Source organism: Cryptococcus neoformans (assembly GCF_000091045.1).
Source record: "Cryptococcus neoformans var. neoformans JEC21 chromosome 12 sequence".
Classification (NCBI taxonomy): Eukaryota; Fungi; Basidiomycota; class Tremellomycetes; order Tremellales; family Cryptococcaceae; genus Cryptococcus; species Cryptococcus deneoformans.
The window spans coordinates 304,217-326,786 of NC_006681.1; the positions used below are offsets into that span (position 1 = coordinate 304,217).

The window sequence follows — 22,570 nt, forward strand, 5'->3', positions numbered from 1 at the left end:
ATGTAAGTGTAAGTATTGCTTTCATCTTCTCTTTTCTTCTTTCTACCTTTATCTTACATTTCATCCACCGTCCACCACGTCCGTGCACAACACATCCTCTCTAGACACCTCCACCATCTTCTTGCCACCAGCTGCCATCAGCCTGCCCCACCTAAAATATCCAGCTTTATTTTTGCTCTAACACCAGAATAAAGTATGAGAGTTACAACCCTCGTCTCGGCTGCTTCGCTGCTCGCTGTAGTATGTATCTTTAAGAGCCTTTTCATTACCCGTATTTACCATATCACCTCCAGGCCACAGCCACTCCACTTGTGGTTCGTCAGAATGCTACAGCTCCCCAATGCGCAGAAGATTGTTTCGCCGATGTGGACACAATTGAAGTGAGCTGTCTACCAATTTCGACTATGAAGTTGGATTATATACTCATACCCAGGTAGTCTATTTGTTCCTCAGGTGACGTTGCATGTTATTGTACGGATCCCATGATCGTTGGTTACCTTCGTTCGTGCCTGTCTTCAAGCTGCAGCGTACGTGTGCATTTTTGCCCATCAATCCTGATCCAACGCTAACAATTCGCTTAATGCAGACTGAAAATGTCAACAACGCAATCTACTATGGCGAGGAAGTATGTGCTGCCAATGGTGCGGATGTTTCTATGCGTGATGACGGGTCGTCAACGACCGGCTCCTCTTCCGCCACTGCTGGCTCCACACCATCCTCAACGTCATCATCCTATGAATCAATTTCGTCAGCCAGTGAGACCACTTTCACTAGTGCCAACTCGGCCGCTGCTTCCGAGAGTTTGTCGGTCTCTGGCACTGAGTCTGCTCCGATAGCTGCGCAAACGTCCCAAGTGTCTAGCAGTGAAACTCCTACTACCAAGTCTGCGTCTACGTGAGTCAATTTGAAGTTCAGATGCCTTTCGTCTTCATACATCATTAACATGTTTCTCATAGATCCGTTGGCGAGACAAGCAGCGTTTCCTCCTCCGTTGTTGATGAAACTACATCTACCAAGTAGGCCCGGTACTTATATGACATTGATCAAGGCTAATGCTTGTTTTTCCAGCTCTGCTACGTCAGAAAGTCAGACTTCTTCATCATCTTCCGAAGAAAGCTCTGCTGTCGCTGCAGCTAGCACTTCTACATCTGCGTCAGCCTCAGTATCGTCTCCCACATCCACATCCTCTTCCTCTTCTAGTTCTTCCGCCCCGTCATCTACATCTTCTGAGAGTGACGCATCTTCGAATGTTGCTTCCACTGTCTCTCTAATCACCTCAGCTTCTTCAGAGACCGCCACTACTGCTGCATCTGGACTGGCTGCTTCTAGTGTTTCCACTTCTAGTGGTGAACGAATGATTGCAGGTACCACCGGCGTGATGGTTGCCACAATGTTGGCTCTGTTTGTGATCTAAGGGGATTTTGGGTTAATAAAGTAACCGTTACTATTTCGCCATTGCATTTCACGGACGATGTGGACGCCATTCTACACCTGACACCTGTAATATACCCTGATGATATATTAGTTGACAGCTTTTCTGTTTCAGACATGGAGGCCGGATCACTTCCTTGAATTGCTCAAGTTCATTCATGATAAAACTTCTTTCTGCCAATCGGCAGTTACGTCTTTTATCGCATTGTTGCCGCCATATAATTATTGGGAAATTGTCAATTAGAGGAGTTACGAACAGACAGCTACTGTCCCCCATACCATGCTAAGTTGACGCGGCTGAAATAACAATGGATACTCGGGTTGTCCATTACCTGAAAAAGAATTAGGGAGGCTATCACTTGAGCCCTCCTAGGGCTAGAAATTGCATTCAAACTCGGCCTGGAATATTTTTATAAGGATTAAGAACTAATGTTGTCCCAAGGATTAGAGTTGAGCAACTGGAAGGTAGTAGTTATAAGTTGGCACATCCGGCTTTTGCAGCCACTCGCCTTGACTTTTGGGTATCACACGTCTTATTTCAATTTTACTCTCCTTGCCTGAATTTAGGCGAAGGAGTGAAATCCTCACGCTGGACAGATCGAAACCACAACAAGACAACTCATGACTCATGACTCATCATCTCTCTGTACGCGCCAGTGTTCTAACAATCGTGGAGCAGACAGCACACCATGAACCGAGTTCTCGGACCGCACCTTGTTGGTAAAAATGATGACAACAACGCAAATATAGTTATGAAGAAGACAGTGAAATGCGTGCTGTGCAGATGTAGACGATGGGAAGCGATGAGAAGTAAGCGATGACGATGACGCATAACTGATGATGCATGCTCAACCACAATGGCGTGGTAAAGTATAATAAGAGAGTGCAATACCATGCATGAGCAGTGTAGGATGAAGAAACGAGCGAACAGTCGTCCGGATGATGAGCAAATGCGGGCGATAGACGGACGTCGTCGAAAAACGATGGACAAACGAACGGAAGAACGAAAGGAGTTAATAAATAAATGAACGACTTCGATTTTGGTAGTATAAAGTGAGTAACTTATCAAATTATCGCATGTTTCTCGGCCCGATATGCCATAGTCCGAACGGGTAATTAATTTAATATAAGTTACTTGTCTCTGGCACGCCGGGTCGCCTGCTTTTTTTTTTTCAGCTTGAAGACTCGTCGTTCGTCGTCGCTCGCCCTTTTCTCGCATCGCATAACTGAATCGCCGCAGACGTCATGGTTGTGAACGTCCAGCCCACCGATTCAGCCGTAACTACTGCTATGGTCGCGTGGATGGACACGAAACGAAGGTCGGCAAAAAGGACTTTTTGTAGCATAAAGGTTAGAATAAATTTGGGCCACTTGCGATATGGATGCAGTTAGTGGTTACTGCGATGCGATCTTCATCCATGTTTCACGCTTCTTGTTGCCTTTTTGTTTTGGGCGTTGGGCGGCTCATGCCGCTTTTGGAAGACGACGAGGGCCGAAAAGCGGGCTGGAACAGAAAAGAAAACGAAAAGGAGTGTATGACATCATTTTGTAATCAGGGCCTTGCGGAACCAGGGTATTTACTCAGGGTGTTTACTCAGGGCCATTCCAGTGATGGGGACGGGGCAAAGAGGGGAGAAAAGCGCGGCGAGGAAAAGTCGAAAAAGACTCATGCAAAGAAACTTCGGCGAGCTGTAGCCAGAAGAGTTAGGCTGCCATTTCTGCCATATTTTATAGTCCATAGACATACCAAGACCTGCCCAAACCTTCTATCCCTGCCACCCGCCCCCTGTCGTGTCGGCCCGCCAAACTTGAGGCATTGCTTCCGCAAACAACGGGCCTTAGCGTCATTACACGTCATATTCATTATAGACACCTCATCATCATCATCAGCCGGCCAGTCGAGCACGAGAATTCATTCGCCATCCCCGGCCAAATCTCGTTCGTCGACTATCAACGATCCATTTGTTCCCGGCCACCCCATTGCCATACACCATACACGCCAGCCACACCTTTGCTACCCACCATTTCCCTTTCTCCGACACATCCATTCGCAGTGAGTCTTCGGCCGTCCGATCACTTCGCCAGGCAGAGAAAATAGTAAAAAATCACCGACGTATATTTTACACCCGCATCATCTTTTTTTTCATCGACACAATCACTCATACCATCATCCCGTCCTTTGTTCCATCAGCGTCACGCCAGACATTATGGGTCGACAAGCTCCCCCGACGTTATCAGATTTTCCATCTGCCTCTGAACCTCGTAGTCCGCCGCCTGTCGACCCCCTTTCCCCTTCCCCGACACGATCACCTGCCGCCTCCTCACCTTTTCGTTCCCCAAGCCGTCCGTCCCCTGCAAGCAGATCATCGTCCGGCTTCTCTTTGCCAGTTCAGCAACCAACTCCTTTAGCAACCACGAACACCGGCTTCAGCTCCCCTTGGGCTGCTTTGGCTGCTTCTTCAGGTGCACCCACTCCGTCATCGGAAGTTCCGATGGGAAGAAATAGTCCTCATCTTGGATCTCCATTCGAAAGGCTCAATATCGGCGGTGGTGGCAACAACAGCAGCAGCATGTTACGGGACGACAGTCCTAGAATACAGTTTGGAGAGTCATTGGCATCTCCATTCGAAGGACAGTTTAGTCACGCAGCGCCGGCAATGTCTTCGCCAACAAGTAATAAACAGGCGTCGACCGGCGCAGCACCTCCCATCCGAGGAGGATTGAGTGCAGAGACACTCATGCGGTATAAGGCTATAGCAACGAGTGCCGGCAAGCCAGATATAGGCGGTGAGCCAAATCCTTTGGCAGCGGCTGCTAGAAAAAAGAATTCCCTCCCTACAAAGCTTTCTTCAGCAAGTCTAGGCGCGTCAACCCCGCATTCAACCAAATCGCCAAGTCCTCTGGCGTCAAGCGTTAGCGGTTCTCAGTCCCCCGGTGGCATGAAGCCGCAGATGATTGCACCCACTGATCTAGCAAAACTCTTGCCCAATTCTACTACTCTCATTCTTGATGTACGGCCACCTTCGTCATTTCAGTCATCGCATATTCCCTCTTCTCATTCGCTACCAATTCCCTCTACTCTGCTTCGACGTCCAGCTTTCACATTGAATAAACTCACGCAGATGCTTTCACCACATTCAATGCAAGAAGTATCGAAGTGGCGTGAAAAGAGTGATATCGTCTTGGTTGATGCTGACAGTGGTAGCGCTCCAGACGGAGGGGTATTGGATGGACTTGCTGGGAAATTCGGAAGAGAAGGATATTCGGGTAGACTGTGGTTCGTCAAAGGAGGTCACGCTGCGATGAAGTTGAGCGGCGCTTTGCCGTTGGTGTCAGACGATGATGAAGGGCCCCAGCCTCAACAGGGCGCGGCCGCTGCCGGTGCTCAGAAAGGTTTGATGGCAGGTAGATTAGCATCTTTAGCCTTCTCGCATGGTAGGTAGTTGCTGTCGCCGCCAGTCTTCGTTTTTGTAAAACTGACCATGAGTTCCAGAGTCAACCACCAGAGGCAAATCATCAGGACGCCAACCACCTCCCAAGGGTCTCACTATCCCACCCACCCCTTCTTTGAATTTCCAATCCAATCCCTTTGGTTCTTCCTTTCCTTTGACTACTGCTGTTAGCGAACGCCCAGCTGCTTTGCATCGGCTTGACAAGGGTCCGGTCACAACAACCGGCATGGCCGACTCCACACAGGCAAAGTTTCAGCCTGCAAATCCATTCTTCGACAACATTCGTCAAAACCTCGAGTTATCCCACGGTGGCATTACCGAAAGAATACCGCTCAATTTACCCGATTCTGTACGGGAACGAGCTGACCAATTCCCTGATTGGTTGCGCGAGCTAGTCACTATGCCAGAGCAGGACAGTATGGATAAGCTCGCCCATCAGTTTTACCAATTGGAGCTGCATGAACAGAAGCGACTGCAGGCTATCATGGAGTGGCATGCCAAAGGTTCTGGAGCTCTTCTGCAACCAGCTGTAGGGTATGACGAGCAAATCCTCAAGAGTGCTAGTGAGAGGAAGGGTTGGGAATGGGCTATACAGCGAGAAAGCGATTTAAATGAGTTGAAAAGGTTGATGAACTGGGAACGGGGAACTGAGGACATCGAGTACTTCCCGTTCTCTATCACCGCGGGTGTTGAGAGGGGTACTAAAAACAGGTGAGTTATCTCACATAACAACGCGAATAATCCAATTGATTTTGAAATAGATACAAGAACATCTGGCCGTACGACTTCTCTCGTGTTCGTCTTGACTCTCCGCCTGACCAGGATTCTGACTACATCAACGCATCCTTTATTCAACCCCGAGGCACTTCTCGACGATATATTGCCACTCAAGGTCCATTAGATGCCACATATCGAGACTTCTGGACCCTTGTCTGGGAACAGAACGTTAGGATAATTGTCATGATTACGAAACAGTTTGAAGGCGGATTGATCAAGTGTGGCAATTACTGGTGCGAGGAGCGATATGGGCATATAAAGCTGCAATTGATCAGCCAGTCTGGTGGGGAAGATACTGCGCTTCCGGCCGCGAACTCTGGATTTGATTTTGGAACAGCAGGAGCGACCCCCAAGTCTTCCAAATTCCCTCAAGAAAGTGACTCCAACATCAAACGGGTATTCCTCATCTCCCGCGATGACAAGCCTGATCAACCGCCGAGAAAGATCGTACAGCTTCAGTGCATTGGTTGGCCTGACTTTGATGTGCCAGAGACGCCGGACACGTTGCTCAAATTGATCCAGGAAGTCAACGATGCGGCGCACGAGGCCAAACCAGAGGGTTGTTACAGGAAAGCTGACGAGCCGCCTGTCTTGGTACATTGTAAGTACCACAGTTTTAGTTTCTCAGGTTGATACTAATTTTACGTAGGCTCTGCTGGTGTTGGACGGACAGGAAGTTTCATAGTGGTGGACGCTATCTTGGATGGCCTTCACCGAGACTTTTCTCAGCGTAGTGCCGCTGAAGCTCGGTCTGCGGATGGGCCTGCACGTCTTCCCGAAGTCATATCGCCACAGCATTCTAGCTCTGCAACTCCTGCTACTACCCTTTCAGCAGTTGCATCGCCTGAACCTGTCAGTCAATCCTTCGACTTGGGTGTTTCTAGTACATCCGTTGCCCCTCAGCTTTCAGGGTCTCCTGGTACGATACCTACTCAACCAGAGCATCAAGTCGCTCTCGATTTTTCGTTCCCACCCAAAAAACGGGGTAGTAATGAAACAATGGAAGTCGACCCTCCCAAGGCCGCTAACAGCGCCGATGATAGGTTCATGATGTACAGGATGGCGTCTGAAGGTACGAGTGTGTCGAGCGACACCGATACAAGAAGGCCCAGTCTGGTATCTGTACAAACATCCTCTGATCGAGTTTCTTCTGAGTCGTGAGTAATGTGCATTGTTCTATGGTCGTAATAGACTGACGCCGTAACAGGATACCCGGTCGCTTGGCTGACCCTGAGCCCGTTACTTCCCTCAACCGACCTCGGCGCGAACCTTCTCCACTTTCTAAGATGCGTGACCCAGTGTCTTGTGTTCTTGAAAGTATGCGGGTCCAGCGTATGTCCCTTGTGCAAACATTACGGCAGTATTTGTTCGTGCATCGAGCTATCATACACCATTACCTCCATATGCTCGACCACAATCAAGTGAAAGAAAGGCCTAATCCCTCTCCTTTACAGAAGCATGTTCCTTCCGTGGGCTCATCCGTTTCTGGTTCGGCGATTGGGTCACTCGGGTCAATAGGTACCTTAAACTCGGGTTCCGGATCTTATACCGACTCGCTTAGCACAAACTCTCCGGCTGATCTGACAAAAGGGAGTGTTGACGAAGACTCGCATACGAAACGTCGAGCCAGCCCAACCGAACTTCATCCTGATGTGAGACTAGGTGGGGAAGGAGGATCCGAGCTGTCCAAACGACCGAGTTTCAAGAAAATGAAGCCGGGAACTACTAGCGGGCGAATGGGGAGGAAATCGAGCGCGATGTGGAAGGGTATGGAGGAGGAAGCTGTGGCTGAGGAAGCTGTAACGGAGGAATTAAAAAATTAGAAAAGGAATTAACCATCCTAACAACCACTCAAATCTCGAACTTTACATAACAGTCATCATCCCCTACATAACGAACGCTTTTATCACAGGACACTTTATTACATTCAAGGTTTCCCCGACGTTCGACATAATAACACCTCCCTTTTCGACCAAAAGTCGAATGAGATGTTTCATCATAATCCTTTCCGGTGTTTCAGAGACTACATACAAATCATGACATTACAGCATTTGGGGTTAGACGGTTTTGCAGAGATATCCATCCGAACGTTGTTTTGCTAGAAGATTGTGAGATCATGAGATTATAAGACCATGAGTTTCGATACAAAGCCGAAAAGGCTCATAGTGTAGCTATATTTTATCATGTTTGAACATTGGGGAAAAGTGAGATCAGAAGCATGCATAAGAGATGGTTGCATTGCGTGGGAAGTAAGAATGATTTTGCATATAGGCGGTCCTCTTCGCATCACACCAAAATTCAACACGCAACTAGGCTTTTTGTTTGCCATCAACAATTGGAATAAATAGATATTCTCTTGATCAAGGGCTGCTAATACTAGCCGCGTACGCGACGCGTCCGAATATTTACGTACTGTCCACCGCTAGCGTCTAACCAGCCTTCAGTTCAGTCGCATTTTTCGGCCGCAGTCCCCAGGCCATTTTTAATATGCTCCATGCTCCACCATCAACTAATTCAACAGCTGCTGGCCGATGAATGGTGATCACTGATAGCTCCCGAAAAATTAAAATGCGGCGCTTATTGTAGTATCTCTCCCATGACCAAAGGCTGAGCACTGCAAATTCCAGCCGTTAATCGTTCATTATTTCATAATGGAGCGTAGTTTCCGAATGCGCAGGGCATGATGGCTAACATTGATCAGTATCAGTATCGTTTGTTCAGCTGTTTACTTCGTTGAAATAATTGTACAGCAGTGGGTAAAGTGATTCACTACAGTATTAGAGTACATATCGCGTTTGCATTGGCTGGTATATGATCCCAATCTAGTATGTACATACGGCCCACTCCCGTGAAGGGCCAGAAACTAAGAATCCAAGTTCGAAATATATGAAATAAAATTCTATCTAAAGTAAATGGGACCAGCTAAACCCGCAATACATATTACAGAGCTTCGTCAGCACTCTGTTCACCCGAGAAGCTCATCGGAGAGCGTTTCAACAAGCATCCATGTCCTCCCCACCTTCAAGCCGAATAACTTCTAATCTTGCACGTCTAGGACCTTGACCAAACCAAACGCCGCGCCAGCAGCACATCCACCAACAATCATGGTGCTGATAGCGCCGTAGGCGTAACCGTACCATCCACCGGTGGCGCCGGTGAAGTACGTCTTGAAACCACCGAAGATGAAGAGGATGATAGAGGTGACGATAGCAGAGTAGAGAAGACCCTCTTCGGCTGTGGAAGTAGCCATGTAAGGAATGAGGGGGATAAGGCCGCCAATGAAGTAAGAGAGGCCGATAGTAAGGGCAGAAATATACAGTCGAGAAACGGGGACTTCCTCTGCAGTAGTCGTTAGCAGCAATTCTGCGACCGAAAACGGAATAGCAACTTACCCATGCCTTCACCAAACTTGAGCAAGAATGCAGTCATACCCATCTCTTCATTGCCACGCATTCCACCATCCTCCTCTTCGACCTTCTTCGGTCTCCAGTTAAGCAATGCCCACTTCTTATTTCCACTCTCAGATACGACGTTGGCGCCTGACATAACACCCTCAGATCCCTCAGCACCTGAAGAACCGTAAATTTCATCCTCAACAGATCGGAGATCCTCGGCAACAAGTCGGGAAAGAGGCTCCTTGACACCGAGAGGGCCAAGGATAGAGTGGATTTCACGCTCCATCTCTCCAGAACAGGATCGAAGGACACGAGCTTGTGTTTGTCGTCGAAGATAGTGGAAGTGATCAAGTTCGGCTTGAGATGCAACTAAATTAACAAGTTAGCGACTGCTAACATTGTTATGACGATATAACTTACGGTATCCACCAAGACCCATAGAAATGGCACCAGCGCAAAGTTCGGCGAGACCACCGGTCACGACCAGGGACGAGCTACCAAGAGACGAAAGGCCAGCAGTAAGAGCGAATGGGACCGTGAGACCATCGGAAAGGCCGATAACACTGTAGTCAGTTCCCAGCAGATCGGGTGGAGTGAAGATACAAGGAAGAGGGAAGGCTTGGTCAGCGCCAACATCCTCCAGTGCTACGTAAAGAAAATATCACACTTACACATCACGAACAATTTCGGGGCTGACCAAATGTCTCTCATCATCTCCCTTGAGGTCCTTACCTATCGCCACCAGTCAGTTATCAACTTCTATACAGGCATTCAAGGTGCGACTTACAACACTGGCCGCCACTTTCGTGTGCACCACACTTGCTTCCGAGCGGCTGTACATCTCCCAAGACATCCTGAAGCTGTTGTGTTCTGTTTGAAGGATGAGCAGCATTGTCGACTGACCAGATGGCGCCGTAGCTGGTGCCGTTACTGGAGCTAGGGCGAGAGTTGACGTTGGAGTTCTTGTTGCCACGCAGGAGAGGGACTGCAGCGTTTGATTCTTGCTGCGAGTTTGACTTGCAGCAGCCATTGGAGTTGTTACCACCACAGCAGGAGGACATGTTTGTGAATATGGGGGCACTGCAAAAAGATAGATGAAGAAAAAATGGGAAGATGATGAGAAGGTTCGATTTTATGTGTGTAATGAGATTGCCGCGCTTAAAATAGTCTAATAAAATAAAATATTTTTAATAATTAATCGTGCTTTTTAGCCGATTACGAAATTTATCAAAGCCTCTTGAATCAGACGATGTGTAATCGGCCGAACCTGATTGGCCGCAAGTCGGCGGGCTCTTCGCATCGCCGTGCCTTCTCGTGCCACCGGCTTAATTACGGGACGGGCGGCTATTCGCGACTGACCGACCGATCTTGCCTTTTTTCCTCGCTTTCAACGAATACATGTACAGAAATAAGCCATGTCGATGCATCATTATTCAATAATCGTGTGAACGACTATCTGCTGTGAGCTTATTATATTTACAACATCATATTAATGCCGAGTCTGTTGTTATTCGTATTAAAAAAAGTAAAGTCCAATGCTAGTTTTACCCTCTCTCACACAAACGCTCCTCCGTCCAAGAATGATGCAAAGATGTCTTCCCCATTCCCGTCTGCCAAGACTGCACTCGCACTGCTCGTTTCGCCCTCTCCTCCACAAACCACCTCCCCTCCTACATTCACCTTCATCCCGGACGCACCTCCACCGAGACCATCAATCAACTCGTTCAAAGCACCGTATTGAGGGTCTTCAAACGTCGAAAGAGGGGTGTGATTCGTACCGGCAGACGTATTTTCCTGCGAGACGTAATCGGGATGGGACATCAAGTTAAACATCCTCTGAATACCCTCAAAGTCTAGCTGCTGTACACCACCGTTTCCACCAGCCTGTCTATCGTTATCGTGACTGTCACCCGCGTTGACAGAGTGTCTCAACTTGGAGCTGCTCTGAGGCAAGCGGTTGCCGTCTACGGGCGTCAAGCCAGACGCACTGGGCGTCTGTCCAGATACACTAGGAGTGTTCTTCTTCACAGGGCTCGACAAAAGGAGTGCAGAATGGGGAAGAGCATCTGAGCTGAGAACGGACATGGGCGGCGAAGAAGGGGGTAATTGGGAAAAGTCAAACCCTGAAGGAGAAGAGCCCGGCCCTGCAATGGAAGAGGTACGGTTGAATAACTGTGAAAGTACGGTATCTTCCTCAAGAGTAGAATCCGTGCCAACATGCCCATTCTCCATCATCGACGACGAAGTCACGTGGATAGGATTTGAGCGGTGGGCACCGAGCTTCGTTTCTTGAATAACCTCTTGACGATGGTGACGACGACTGTATTCTGGAATTTCATGTTGGGCCATGGTGGACATTGAGAAGCCCTCCACATCGAAAAATGCAGAGACTTCATCGTTCCATTCATTGTTGCCGCGAGATGCGCCGCTGCCTAAACCGTCGTCGCTGAGAGGAAGGTCGAGCGTCCTGGTATCAGTATTGGAAGGTGGATTACGAGTGAGGCGATGGGGATGAGGAGCAGGGCGGGCACGGAAATGAGGAGATTCATCTTCATCCTCAGGACTAGCCTCATTAACTTCCGACTCGAACGAATCGTGCATCGTCTCTACGAAGCCACCGGGAGAACTGGCCGCAGTGTATTTGCGTTGCTTTAACGATTTTGTTGCAGAAGCAGACCCACGAGGCGGGGAAGTCATTGGACCAAGTTTTGAATGTTTGTTGGGAGAAGTAGGCGCCCGACCCTTGTGGCGGGTGGCCATACGCCTAGCATCTTGCTCGACCGCTGCAGATAATGTCCGCTTAAATGACTCTTGGGCCCGAGCAAGCGGTTTATCAACTCGATGTGCTGGTCCATGTTCTGATGGAGCCTCGGAGAATGTACTTTGCGCGCGTTCGCTTCGACGATCGTCATCGCCGTCTGCCCAAAGGTTGGGTGGCCTCATAGTCCCAAGTTTGTTCCAGTAAAGACCACAAGCTGTTTAAGGTCAATATAAAATCCACATGCACTACTAATGATCACGTACCATTGCACACTCTCACACTCTGTCCATTTTCCATCACCTTGGTTCTCCAGATGGCAGACTTCGTTCTGCCGCAATTCCAGCATACTGGGTTTCTCGAGTCCTCTTGTGGACCATCGACAGCTTCGGCCTTTTGTTTGACAGCTTCCGCCAATCTCGCGGCAGCTTCTTGAGCCTCCTTTGCCGCCTTTTCAGCCTTCGTCGGTCTTCCTCTCTTTCGCTTCGGAGGTTGAAACTCCGGTTCCTCTCCATCTCTCAGGCGCTTGTTGTTGGGGTTGGGCTTGCCCGTAGGAATCGAGGTGCCAGTGATTTTTCCAAGCATATCGATGAATGCAGGGCTTGCCAGTAGTCTTTGTGCTTGCTCGCGTGTGAGAGATTCGGGACGTGCCAGGATATTTTCGGGAATGGAAGATAGGGCATCGTAGACGTTAGGGCCTTCAGAGGACGGAAGCGGGATTTCGTATGGTCGTTGACTATGTGCAGGGCGTTGTCTTGGGTCGGCACCATCAATAGAAGTGGAGGAGCTGTGTGACGAAGCAGTGACCTTGCGAGGACGGCCGCCAGTACTAGCAGATTTGGTTGGTCGACCACGAGCACGAGGGGGGTCGATGGGGGAGCTTGCGTGACTGATATTGTGACCGGGTCTAAAGGGCTGGTCGTGGGAGTAAGAAGATGATGATGGGTGGGCGGGAAGTTTTTCTTGGATGTCAAAAGTTTGCGGTGCGGGCGGGACTGACGCGCGTTTTTGTTGTCTAGGATAAGGAGGTGTTATATGTCCCCTTTCTTCCTTCTCTAAACTAGAGCGCCTCCTCCGCACGGCCGGCGAGCTCGCACGTGCACGTGCGAAGCCTCCAGGCGCACCTAATCCCATGTTCAAGCCCAATGAGATGTCAATACCCCAGCTTTCTTCGCTTACATTACCCATCTGGTCTGCCGCCATCAAAGCTTCAAGAGCAGACATGCCCTGAGTTCTGATCGCCGTAGTAAACGCTACGTCTCGTTCTAGCCGACCGGCGATAAGGTTTTTGCCTTGGCCATGTTCCGCGAGGCTCCAAGAAACAAGACCTTTACCTGTCCATACTTCGCTACCAGTCGTGTCGGTGTTGCCATGGTGGGCTGAGCCGACGCGTGCACGACGAAAATATGTTTCGCGGGGATCCAGGACGTAGAGAGATAAGTCGGATGTTCCGGGATAGGCAGGATGTAATTCAGGACTGCAATAGAGATGGTCAGCTGGTTCAGTGATATGGGCGCCTTTTCGACGTGTTCAAACAAGACCCACCTGGCGGCCAGAACCCCCTTTACCACAGTTTTTAGGTATATGGATCCCCATGTCTCGTCGTCTCCACCAGCAGATTGAGGATGTATGTACACTTGTTGTAATGACGGAAATATTGTAGAGTAGGTCTGTGAGGAAGCAGGGATGTAGTAGGAGACGCGGACTGTGGTTGGTTGACGTTGTTAGCACACGAACAGTGCGGTAAAAAAGGGACGCGATGACGTACCTGGTAGTTGGTGAATGCGGTTGGGAGCGGGTGGGCATGACATGATAGACGGAGTTGGAAGGAAGGAAGGAAAAGGAGGAGGAAGTAAGAGTTATAGGATTGAAGGTTGCGGATGGAGATGGAGTGGTGCAAGAGTTGTGAGATTTTCTTGCTGGCTAATCACCCGCGGCGTGCAGTGGGCGGTGGGAGGTGCCGGGGCGTCTCTGTGCAGTGTGTCCACGCTTGGCAGTGGGAGCACGCTGTTCGGGGACGAGGGCGACGCGCGTTGTTGGCTGCAAGCACTACTACACCGTACAAAGCATACACGCAGTAAGAGTCTACGCGTGCAAACGGAAATGAGACTGCACCAAACGAATGCCGCACACCGCACACCTCGCTACCAACGCGCCTCTCCCGCCAGGCACAGCAATCATCGTCATGATCAGTCGCGTCAATCCCTGCACAACATCTTAATCGCGCAGCCCATTTACTGTCCATCGTGCGTCTATCAATGATGCTACGGACACTATCAATCCCAGTCCATCCGCTCAGTGTACTCTAAAATCTTGCTTCCGATTTGCTCAGTCACCAGGTCTCCGCGCCCACCAGCAATTTTCAGGATTGCAGAGTTTAGAGGTGATGCGCCCAGGATGTCCACGTGATCCGCCCTGCATAAGCTTTTGTCAGCCTGCTCTAAAATGGATCATGGAAAGAGTCTCACGTCTGCGCGCCACCCCGAAGGTCCAAGCCTTCAGGTGTATGCTTGTACTCTATATGCACGTCAGCATCATATTTTCCTTTGTGCCTGGATACTTACCCTGCGTAATGACCTCTATTCCCGCCGGGTTCCACTTGGTTTTACCCTTCCAACCCTTGACACACATACTGCCCAGACTGACTACTGGAATCGTCCCATCGCCATCCCCAAATTTCACACCCGACCGAACTTCTGGGCTACTCCCTTTAATGGTAACAGCAGAATCGATCCAATGCCGACGCGCAAGAGGAAAGTCCAGAGCTGTCCGGTTGACAGTAGAGTTGTCACATCCGTTGGACGGGTCAGAGGCGTCACACTAACTTGCAATTCAGCCAAACCATATGCTGAAAGTGCATGGCACTTACGTAGGCCTGATCACCCGCTGCATCAGAGCGAGATTCATCTTGCTCATACTCTCCTTGCATATACCAGTATGACCTCTTGACGCCTTGATCAGCTTTGACAGAATATAAATGATCTTTCACATTTTACCTCAGTTCCTTTACCATGTCCATACAAGCAGTAAATTTTCATTGACGGAGCATCCGGCAATTGAACCTCCAAAGGGTTTGACCACTTCCGGCCATTAGACAACTTCTCCATTTGTCCAGAATAGACTGAGCCTACCTTCCTATGATCTTTCCCGTTCTCCTTCAACTTCTTCTCATCAGTTTCGAATCCTTGGCTGTAATTGCTTTCCATCATTCTTTGAAACGATGGAGGTGTATGAGTAAGAATATAGGGTCCCGCCTCATTCACTGTCAAGTTGGGCGACACAGTCCATTCAGAGAGAGACTTGTCATCAGGAGATACCCCTGGGTGACGGAAAGAAAAGAATCGCCCATGTGTATCGGTAGCATCCTCAGGGTCATCCGGAGCGTGGCTCTCATTACCCCAGATTCGGTTACCACCCTAGGCGCTCCTAATCAGACAGGCGCCAGTAACAGCAGCGAGGGCGAACTTACCTTTAGCCACATGGAACTACTACCGGGCCATCGCCTAAAGAGTTTGGCTCTTTCTCTTCTTGAGAAGAACTTCTCGAGTACCCATGATCCAGCGGGATGCTGCCGCAGCACTGTGAGTTTCTTCGTTTTAGGCGTAATGGAAGAAGATGAAGACCTACAAGCTCCACGGTGTCTCTCATTTCACCACTCAAGAAGGCCGTCATAGCCTTGGTTACACCAAGCAAGGAACCTGCGACGTTGATCCAAGCTTCAACGTGTTCCTACAAAAGATGTATGCTGTTGGCTGATGACTTCTTACCGAGCCTTGTACGTACCTCTACCCAGTGGGGGCCACCACCGCCACCGAAACCGTTCGCAATAGGATCAGATTCAACCCATTTCAAACTATGTAAAGGTCAGTTCACATCCCCAGCAAACCTTCAAACCAACAAGTACTGCGAAGACAGTTAGTAAGGGTCATGATAGGGACATTGTGCCGATCTGCTCACGACTAGAAGAGTTCCGCCCATCCTGTCACAAATACTTTAGCGTACGATCACAATTTGTTATCACTTTACGCACGAATGAGAACAAAGTACAACCTTTTGCTTGTTGTGCCAGTGAAGCATCTCAATTTTGTTCTTGAGCTTTGTAAAGTAAGCATCTCGGATCTCAAGGTTGTAATAAGCCAATCGCCAATCATAGGCAGCCATGTCCATAGAGTTGGTGTCATATCCCACGGTAGCCAGGTTTTCGACAACCTTCTGCCAGATCCAGTAGCCTTGAATGAACTCGGACTACATGGCAAGATGTTAGAGGTCGTGGATCCAGATGAATACATAACAAACATACGGCGGCATCCAGACCCTGGGCAGCTCTAATCTTGAATCCCGGTGGGTCCAGACCAGTCTCTGGATCAATACTGAGAGCTTGTACCCATCGCTCCCTACATTGGTCAATAATGCCAGCATTCCATGGCTACGGATTTCAGATAACTGACTTATTACTCAATACAGCTCTAATCATTGTCGATGTCCCCTGTTGTCTTGTTAGGTACAGTACTCTAGGATAAAGGATCGTACACCCACCCATAATCTCTTTCTGAAAAAACTCCTTGCCACGACCTCTGTCCCCCAACTTTCCAAACCCGTTGACACAATACCAGGGATAAGAATAATTGGGTGGTGCTTCTCGATACCAAACTCCGCTTTCACCGCTTCGCCCACCGTAAAATCTCGATTTTCCAAAGCTCTTCGGGCAGTGTCTACTACAGTCAAGTTGGAGATCAGGTCGCGTGGATCTAAAGAGGTGGGTAGGGCAGTCCAGACATCTTTTATATCGGCCCTGGGGAAGGCATGAGCAAGGTGCCACCATATCAAGTTCGAGAAGACTTACGGAAGGGACGAAAAGTCCATTGCCCAAATAGCGATGATAATACCTAGCAAAATACCTCTGATAGTTGGTCAGCATAAATACTGCATGCAATGAATGACATGGGGAGATATCTTACGCAGAAAAGAAGAACTGTGTAGCGATGTAAGCGTCCAGTGCGGCAGAGATACTAGATGAAGTAGACCCACTTTGCGTCCAAAGATCCATTGTTTCCAGCTGGTGGGCTTATCTTGACTTGGAGTTTCATCATGATGTGAAAAGAAGGAGTATTCGCTAAGGTCTATGTTTGACCCAAGTTCCACTTGGTTAAGCCTTTCATTTATAACTTTCGGCACAAGACAGGCATACCAATCTCGTCAAAAGGAGTTCCTGGAGCTAATGGAGAAGGGGGATTCAGTTTTGTATTTCCGTAAAAATTAACAAACGAAACCAACCTAATAGCTTTTGACGTTTAATGTGCAAAGGTCAGGTTTACCGTGCTTCTTGCTTTGAGCGGAACCACCTACATGATATCTCCCATCATTCTGCAGATATGAGAAACAGTCAGTCGTGGCTCCATCAAGGTGATGAACATAAAGATGCTTACATTCTTCTTCAATCTGACATTAAACTCGACATTATCCTTCCCACGCGCTTCCTTATCTGTATTTTGTGATCTCCGTTGTCGTAGATTAGGTGTTGCAGGGGCGGGCATTCCCTCGATAGCGCTACTGGAAGGCGACGATGAGGCTGGAAGAGACGGAGAGGACTTGGCTTCCTTTTTGCGAGGAGGCATAACAAATCGTAGCGAGTGTGGTGTAGAGACAAGTCCCGTTTCTGAATTACTATTATCGAACAGCAGCTTCCGGTAGACGTCGGTCTTCCTTGTCACAAAGTCGCTCGCCGGCGGCGCCCGCATAACATAACAAGTCATGACGTTGGTGGAGGTAATAACAATGGATCACGTGACTTGACGAGTAGCTGCAAAGATGAAGAGATTTGCGTGAATATGTGTCTGCCACCAGAATGAAGCCATTCGTTAGGCAATGACGAATAGAACAACAACCAGGATGGACATTTTAGGATATGGGAATAACCTATCGACTGTCGCAGTATAGTAGAGTAACATACATAATGAAACAAGGAAACTCGTGTAATCGCAAGGATATATTGTACAACTCTACTTTCTCCTTTCCATCTTCCACTTCCAGATCTTGCCCTGCCATTTCTTCCTGTCCCCGTTACGATCTTCCGGTTGAGACTCGTCTTCCACCCAGCCGTGATCTCGTATCTTTCTGGCAGCACCCTTCCCCATAAGGCCTTTCGTTGTTTCTAACTTAGCTTCGGCTTGACGCAAAAGTTTGAGTCGATTCAGGTGGGCTGAAAGATCTGAAAGAAGTTGTAGACGATATTCCTTCAATGGAGTTGTTAGTCGAAGGCATATGATAAATATATATATTTAGACAGACGCACCCTTGCTTCTTGAGCTGCTGCTTCTTCGTCGAATTCCTCCTTCGCCAGCTCAACAGCCTTTGACTTTCTCTTCTTCACAGGCTGTGGCTCTTCCCAACCCAGGTCGATCTGCTCTTCCTCCGTTCCCTGCTGTTCCTCTTCTTCATACTCATTCCCGTAATTTTCAACTAGAATGTCAGCAACATCCGGCAGACCACGACTTACAATCAGACCGTTCATCGACAAATACCACATGCCCTTCTGAGGGCGCTTTGCCCTTTCCCTTTCCTTTCTTGCGGGTCAAAGCAGGACTGAGGACAATGCCCATCTCCGCGAGCTTTTCCACCTCAGCTAGCTCAGACGCAGCGGACCATTCTTCAGTAGCACTTGAAGCGGGAGCAGTGACTTCCAGTTCTGCCCGAAGTTTAGTGACGGCCTATAAGTGTCGAGTTTAGCGTCACGGATTTCGGAAGGTAATAGCGGGAGTTACCTTTTCATCCTTTGCTATCTGGACCCTGATGTAGCCTAAATCTTGACTCTTCAAAAGTTTGACGACTTCAGTGCTTAACGCCTCGAACCCTCGCTCTCCAATAGCCACACCACCCTTGGTCTTTCCCTTGACCATACCCCAGTAGAACTCATCCTTGTTCCTAAACGCCGCCTTCTCGCGAAGCTTTCTAATACGTTCTTGCTTGGATTTGTAGTCTCGTGCACGGTGCACGTAATCTTTGTGCTTTTCGAGATGACCGAGGCGGGCACGGTGGAGGGGTTGGGCCCGCTCCTTGTGATTCCTACGGGACATGAGATCTACAATGCATCAGTGACAAGCTTCGTTTAGATGACAACGGCTTACTCTTTCGTGCTGCGTTGACCATTTTGGCTTCTTGTGGCAAGGTGGTAGCTCTTGAGTGAATGTAAACAAAAAGTACTTTTGGATGAGATTGAAATTTGAGGGGTAAATTAAATCCCGAATTAATCCGCTTTGGAGGGGATTTGGGACTTTTGACTTTTCTCTGGAACCCGCTCTGCACCTTCTCTTTCCGCTAAACCTATAAAAGACGACACTCTCTATACGGGGCACAAAATCCGCTCAGGAGTACAATAATGCTGTCAAGACAAGGCTTAGGCCTGGCAGCGAACTTCATACGTACCCCGCTCCGGAGACGCTTCCCCGCCAACATCCCGGTTCCCGCCCACGCAGCGACATTACATCCCCAACTACGAGCGCTATTGCTTCAATCGAGACTGCGATATTACTCTCAATCCAGCAAGAAGCAAGAGAAGATCGATAAAGAGAAGGAGCCTGAGGAAGAACGCGCCCCATCTCCTATCCCCATACATCCACCTGCATCAATTAAACTCCCATCCGCTACAGCATCTCCTACTACGTCTCCCACTTCTCCCGGAAAAGACGCAAAACCAGACACTTCTTCTATTCTGAAGCTGCTCACTCTCGCAAAGCCGCAATGGAAGCTTTTAACTGTCGGCGTTGCCTTCCTTTCGGTCTCTACAGCTGTCAACTTGTCCATTCCATGGGCTATCGGCCGAATTATCGATTTCTTTGCGCCGGGTTCTGAAGAAACGTTGCTGTTTGGGTTACCCCTGGAACATGCTACTGGAGCTTTGGCAGTGGTTCTGCTGATTGGTGCGGCTGCCAATTCAGGTAGAAGTGTTTGCCTTCGACTTGCTGGACAGCGTACGGTTGCTCGCATTAGGTACGTGTGTTTTCAGTTACAGGATATGAGTTTTATTGACGCTTTGCAGGAACAAAACTTATGACAAGTACCTCTCTATGCCTCCTTCCCACATCGAGGCCTCTGGGGTTGGTGACGCTCTTTCCCGACTCGGTCAAGACACCTCGATTGTCGGCCAATCACTCAGTGAAAATCTCGGTGAAGGTCTGAAGGCTGTCCTCGGTGCTGGTGCTGGTATCGGTGCCATGTGGTTGATTTCTCCTACTCTCACGGTTGTCATGCTTTGTATCATTCCGCCTATCGCTCTCGGTACCTTTTTCTATGGCCGATTTATCCGCAAATTATCTTTGAAGACTCAAGAGGCGATGGGCGGTATGTCTAAACTCGCCGAGGAACGTTTATCTGCCCACCGAACGATCACGTCATCCAATACCCAGGCTATGGAGAAAGGACTTTATGCTTCCAAGGTCGATGGAGTCTACAAGCTCCAGAAAAAAGAAACTGTCGCCAACGGTATCTTCCAAGGTGCCAACGAGGTCGCCGGAGACATTGGAATGATTGGTCTTCTAATCTACGGTGGTGTGCTGGTCAAGCGAGGAGAAATCTCAGTTGGTGATATGACTTCCCTTTTCATCTACGTCAACTGGATTGAGTGGTCCCTCAACAGTAAGCCTGCTTCCAAATCTTAATTAATCGCTGCTGACCTTTTCTCAAAAAGCTCTTGCTGGATTCTTCACTGGCCTCATGAAGGGTGTCGGTGCTTCTCAACGTATCATTGGTCTTCATGCTCTCCCTTCTCCCATCCCCCTCTCATCCGGTAAACTCTTGCCAAAGACTGATGCCGGTTCAATTGAATTGAGGAATGTCGACTTCGCGTACCCTTCTAGGCCTGATGCCAAGGTCCTAAATGGTCTGAACCTGAAAATCAATAAGGGAGAAAGAATCGCTCTTGTTGGTGGTTCGGGTTCCGGTAAATCTTCGATTCAACTTCTTCTTCTCCGATTCTACGATCCTACTTCTGGCTCTGTCCTTTTCTCGGACAACGACATTCGAAAGTACATCCCCGAGTCCTGGCGATCGCGCATTGGTGTGGTTCAACAGGATCCCGTATTGTTTGGCGGTACTATTGAAGAGAACATTGCATATGGCCATCCCAATGCTACTCGAGGGGACATCAAGAGAGCAGCGCAGGTCGCCCACTGTGACTTCATTGAGAAGCTTCCTCAAGGCTATGACACTTTGAGTGAGTGTGATCATATCTCATGAAATACTTGACTGACAATCCATGTGTAGTCACCAAAAACAGTTTGTCTGGCGGTCAAAGGCAAAGAATCGCCATTGCTCGTGCTCTTGTTGGAAACCCCTCGGTTCTCCTGATGGACGAAGCCACAAGTGCTTTGGACTCTGAGTCCGAACATGCTGTATGTTACTCTTTTTGATATGACAGCGCGCGAGTTAATGAAGGATACAGGTCAACGCCGCTCTCAATGATCTCTTCGCCAACTCCGACATCACTGTCATTCTTATTGCGCACCGTCTCTCGTCCATTGCATCCGCCAATAGGGTTGTACTCTTGGAAGATGGTCGGGTTGTCGAGGACGGCACTTATGAAGACTTAATATCAAGAAGAGACGGCAAGTTTAGGAAGATGGTGGATGGACAGTTGGCCAAGATACAGGTCGGCGAAGTGGAGGAGGGGCCTGAACCCGTGTCGGAAGAAGAAGGCCAACATCAAGTTGAAGAAGTCAAAGAGGATGCAGAGGTGAAGGTTGAAAGGAAGAAGGAGTAGAAAAGTGGCATTCCAAGCCGCATTGAAGTAGACAGATGATGGCAGTGTGCACGGAGACGGGGAAGAGGGTATAGCATTGACATATCTTGTATTACTGTGACAGTTTTGGCATTTGCATGGATTATAGGATTCATCTCTCACATTGATTAAGATACTGGCCATTCTATGCTCTGATGTCGGTAGGTCGTATATAACCCTCCTCGACAACCATCTGACAGCACTATCAGGCAGGCTCAGATTGATGCAATAATAATATATTATCAGTCTCACACATTCTCCTGCGGCTGGCGCCGATGGGCGATGGGGCTCGGAAAAAAGGATCAGCGACGAGTATAGAACTGAATTTTCTTGTACCGCTGAAGGTGCGGCTGCCGAGTGGAAATTATGCATGGATGTAACGATGCTGGTAGGGAAGAGTGGACATGTATATACATTATAGAGCATCAACCATTGGGTATTATGTGATGGAGCGAGGCCCACGAATCTTCTGGGGTTCGTCGCGTTCTTTCTTCGCTGTTCGACTTTTTGACATCGACACATCGACATCTTTCATCTACAACTTATAATCCAGACCCAATGATATCGCGGAAAGGCTTGGGCCTCGCAGCCAACTTTCTTCATCCCATACCCTCCGACAAGGTCGCCGCCGTTCATACATTACATCGCACTTTCAGTATACAATCTACCCAGTGCCTCCCACCATGGCCCTCACGGTCCCAAACGCTAGCTCGAGAGATGTTCGCCCCTTGTGAAGGCAGTAATCACAGGGCAAGGAAATCTGTAGGTGCAATATCATTTTCGCCGTTCACGCGCTGACATGTGGGTCTAGTTAACGTGGGCGTTATTTGCTCCGAGATGTCAAAAAAGGTCTTCGCACTCCATAGCTCGACAAACCGGCGATACGTCTGTTGATTCCACTCGACCTTTTTTCTCTGCACACCCTACACCCTACTCTCCTCCCTTCAGAACGGTCTATGGAGCAGCCAACGCCCCAGTACCTGAA

The 22,570-nt window shown here is 48.8% G+C and overlaps 8 protein-coding genes across 8 annotated transcripts in view; 4 read left to right on the forward strand and 4 right to left on the reverse strand.

Annotated features, from left to right (window-relative positions):
- The first annotated feature begins 28 nt into the window (after window positions 1–28).
- CNL04670 (hypothetical protein) lies at window positions 29–1,569 on the forward strand. Its single transcript, XM_568010.2, has 6 exons — window positions 29–240; window positions 294–380; window positions 438–527; window positions 587–894; window positions 957–1,016; window positions 1,069–1,569. The coding sequence occupies exons 1-6, from the start codon at window positions 196–198 to the stop codon at window positions 1,412–1,414; spliced, it is 936 nt and encodes a 311-aa protein (XP_568010.1). The 5' UTR covers window positions 29–195; the 3' UTR covers window positions 1,415–1,569.
- A 1,544-nt stretch (window positions 1,570–3,113) lies between these two features.
- On the forward strand, window positions 3,114–7,889 carry CNL04680 (protein-tyrosine-phosphatase, putative). Its single transcript, XM_024658157.1, has 5 exons — window positions 3,114–4,866; window positions 4,925–5,594; window positions 5,645–6,261; window positions 6,310–6,817; window positions 6,868–7,889. The coding sequence occupies exons 1-5, from the start codon at window positions 3,639–3,641 to the stop codon at window positions 7,481–7,483; spliced, it is 3,639 nt and encodes a 1,212-aa protein (XP_024513832.1). The 5' UTR covers window positions 3,114–3,638; the 3' UTR covers window positions 7,484–7,889.
- A 563-nt stretch (window positions 7,890–8,452) lies between these two features.
- On the reverse strand, window positions 8,453–10,200 carry CNL04690 (membrane fraction protein, putative). Its single transcript, XM_568012.2, has 5 exons — window positions 9,843–10,200; window positions 9,727–9,787; window positions 9,476–9,618; window positions 9,053–9,424; window positions 8,453–8,999 (listed from the first exon to the last, which is right to left on the reverse strand). Exons 1-5 carry the CDS (start codon window positions 10,114–10,116, stop codon window positions 8,698–8,700), a joined length of 1,152 nt encoding a protein of 383 aa, XP_568012.1. The 5' UTR covers window positions 10,117–10,200; the 3' UTR covers window positions 8,453–8,697.
- Window positions 10,201–10,467: 267 nt separating this feature from the next.
- On the reverse strand, window positions 10,468–13,873 carry CNL04700 (expressed protein). Its single transcript, XM_568013.2, has 4 exons — window positions 13,582–13,873; window positions 13,359–13,518; window positions 12,080–13,290; window positions 10,468–12,030 (listed from the first exon to the last, which is right to left on the reverse strand). Exons 1-4 carry the CDS (start codon window positions 13,622–13,624, stop codon window positions 10,610–10,612), a joined length of 2,835 nt encoding a protein of 944 aa, XP_568013.1. The 5' UTR covers window positions 13,625–13,873; the 3' UTR covers window positions 10,468–10,609.
- A 167-nt stretch (window positions 13,874–14,040) lies between these two features.
- Window positions 14,041–17,504, reverse strand: CNL04710 (phospholipid:diacylglycerol acyltransferase, putative). Its single transcript, XM_024658158.1, has 22 exons — window positions 17,240–17,504; window positions 17,160–17,177; window positions 17,088–17,094; window positions 17,002–17,028; window positions 16,842–16,933; window positions 16,772–16,785; window positions 16,657–16,713; window positions 16,350–16,605; window positions 16,262–16,299; window positions 16,114–16,207; window positions 15,844–16,058; window positions 15,771–15,792; window positions 15,712–15,716; window positions 15,597–15,666; window positions 15,441–15,542; window positions 15,283–15,381; window positions 14,945–15,229; window positions 14,810–14,893; window positions 14,683–14,757; window positions 14,378–14,633; window positions 14,282–14,330; window positions 14,041–14,228 (listed from the first exon to the last, which is right to left on the reverse strand). The coding sequence occupies exons 1-22, from the start codon at window positions 17,426–17,428 to the stop codon at window positions 14,090–14,092; spliced, it is 2,193 nt and encodes a 730-aa protein (XP_024513833.1). The 5' UTR covers window positions 17,429–17,504; the 3' UTR covers window positions 14,041–14,089.
- A 247-nt stretch (window positions 17,505–17,751) lies between these two features.
- Window positions 17,752–19,019, reverse strand: CNL04720 (u3 small nucleolar RNA-associated protein 11, putative). The gene is made up of 5 exons (XM_024658159.1): window positions 18,938–19,019; window positions 18,575–18,891; window positions 18,310–18,520; window positions 18,106–18,272; window positions 17,752–18,046 (listed from the first exon to the last, which is right to left on the reverse strand). The coding sequence occupies exons 1-5, from the start codon at window positions 18,957–18,959 to the stop codon at window positions 17,813–17,815; spliced, it is 951 nt and encodes a 316-aa protein (XP_024513834.1). The 5' UTR covers window positions 18,960–19,019; the 3' UTR covers window positions 17,752–17,812.
- Window positions 19,020–19,127: 108 nt separating this feature from the next.
- Window positions 19,128–21,940, forward strand: CNL04730 (ATP-binding cassette, sub-family b, member 10, mitochondrial precursor, putative). The gene is made up of 6 exons (XM_024658160.1): window positions 19,128–19,799; window positions 19,849–20,444; window positions 20,497–21,021; window positions 21,072–21,199; window positions 21,250–21,746; window positions 21,795–21,940. The coding sequence occupies exons 1-5, from the start codon at window positions 19,189–19,191 to the stop codon at window positions 21,565–21,567; spliced, it is 2,178 nt and encodes a 725-aa protein (XP_024513835.1). The 5' UTR covers window positions 19,128–19,188; the 3' UTR covers window positions 21,568–21,746; window positions 21,795–21,940.
- Window positions 21,941–22,098: 158 nt separating this feature from the next.
- The window catches only part of CNL04740 (protoheme IX farnesyltransferase, putative), a 1,660-nt gene continuing 1,188 nt past the window's right edge, over window positions 22,099–22,570 (forward strand). Inside the window, exons 1-2 of the mRNA XM_568017.2 lie at window positions 22,099–22,347; window positions 22,397–22,570. The exon at window positions 22,397–22,570 is cut by the window's right edge and continues 1,188 nt beyond it. Of these exons, the coding sequence (XP_568017.1) occupies window positions 22,144–22,347; window positions 22,397–22,570 (378 nt within the window). The 5' untranslated portion in view covers window positions 22,099–22,143. The remainder of the gene's footprint in view (window positions 22,348–22,396) is intronic.

Excerpts from the sequence above, each read along its gene's own strand:
- CNL04670 (XM_568010.2), top strand. The coding sequence starts at position 196 with ATGAGAGTTACAACCCTCGTCTCGGCTGCTTCGCTGCTCGCTGTA. Across the intron at positions 241-293 it reads CTGCTTCGCTGCTCGCTGTA|GCCACAGCCACTCCACTTGT; the intron begins GTATGTATCTTT and ends TATCACCTCCAG. Across the intron at positions 528-586 it reads GCCTGTCTTCAAGCTGCAGC|ACTGAAAATGTCAACAACGC; the intron begins GTACGTGTGCAT and ends CGCTTAATGCAG.
- CNL04680 (XM_024658157.1), top strand. The coding sequence starts at position 3,639 with ATGGGTCGACAAGCTCCCCCGACGTTATCAGATTTTCCATCTGCCTCT. Across the intron at positions 4,867-4,924 it reads ATCTTTAGCCTTCTCGCATG|AGTCAACCACCAGAGGCAAA; the intron begins GTAGGTAGTTGC and ends CATGAGTTCCAG. Across the intron at positions 5,595-5,644 it reads GAGAGGGGTACTAAAAACAG|ATACAAGAACATCTGGCCGT; the intron begins GTGAGTTATCTC and ends ATTTTGAAATAG.
- CNL04690 (XM_568012.2), bottom strand. The coding sequence starts at position 10,116 with ATGTCCTCCTGCTGTGGTGGTAACAACTCCAATGGCTGCTGCAAGTCA. Across the intron at positions 9,788-9,842 it reads CGAAAGTGGCGGCCAGTGTT|GTAAGGACCTCAAGGGAGAT; the intron begins GTAAGTCGCACC and ends TGGTGGCGATAG. Across the intron at positions 9,000-9,052 it reads CAAGTTTGGTGAAGGCATGG|AGGAAGTCCCCGTTTCTCGA; the intron begins GTAAGTTGCTAT and ends CGACTACTGCAG.
- CNL04700 (XM_568013.2), bottom strand. The coding sequence starts at position 13,624 with ATGTCATGCCCACCCGCTCCCAACCGCATTCACCAACTACCAG. Across the intron at positions 13,291-13,358 it reads AAGGGGGTTCTGGCCGCCAG|TCCTGAATTACATCCTGCCT; the intron begins GTGGGTCTTGTT and ends TCTCTATTGCAG. Across the intron at positions 12,031-12,079 it reads GAGTGTGAGAGTGTGCAATG|CTTGTGGTCTTTACTGGAAC; the intron begins GTACGTGATCAT and ends GACCTTAAACAG.
- CNL04710 (XM_024658158.1), bottom strand. The coding sequence starts at position 17,428 with ATGCCTCCTCGCAAAAAGGAAGCCAAGTCCTCTCCGTCTCTTCCAGCC. Across the intron at positions 16,300-16,349 it reads TTTTCAGAAAGAGATTATGG|GGGACATCGACAATGATTAG; the intron begins GTGGGTGTACGA and ends ACAAGACAACAG. Across the intron at positions 14,331-14,377 it reads AATAGAGGTCATTACGCAGG|AGTACAAGCATACACCTGAA; the intron begins GTAAGTATCCAG and ends ACGTGCATATAG.
- CNL04720 (XM_024658159.1), bottom strand. The coding sequence starts at position 18,959 with ATGGTCAACGCAGCACGAAAGA. Across the intron at positions 18,892-18,937 it reads GGTCAACGCAGCACGAAAGA|ATCTCATGTCCCGTAGGAAT; the intron begins GTAAGCCGTTGT and ends GATGCATTGTAG. Across the intron at positions 18,521-18,574 it reads AGATAGCAAAGGATGAAAAG|GCCGTCACTAAACTTCGGGC; the intron begins GTAACTCCCGCT and ends CGACACTTATAG.
- CNL04730 (XM_024658160.1), top strand. The coding sequence starts at position 19,189 with ATGCTGTCAAGACAAGGCTTAGGCCTGGCAGCGAACTTCATACGTACC. Across the intron at positions 19,800-19,848 it reads CGTACGGTTGCTCGCATTAG|GAACAAAACTTATGACAAGT; the intron begins GTACGTGTGTTT and ends GACGCTTTGCAG. Across the intron at positions 21,200-21,249 it reads ACTCTGAGTCCGAACATGCT|GTCAACGCCGCTCTCAATGA; the intron begins GTATGTTACTCT and ends TGAAGGATACAG.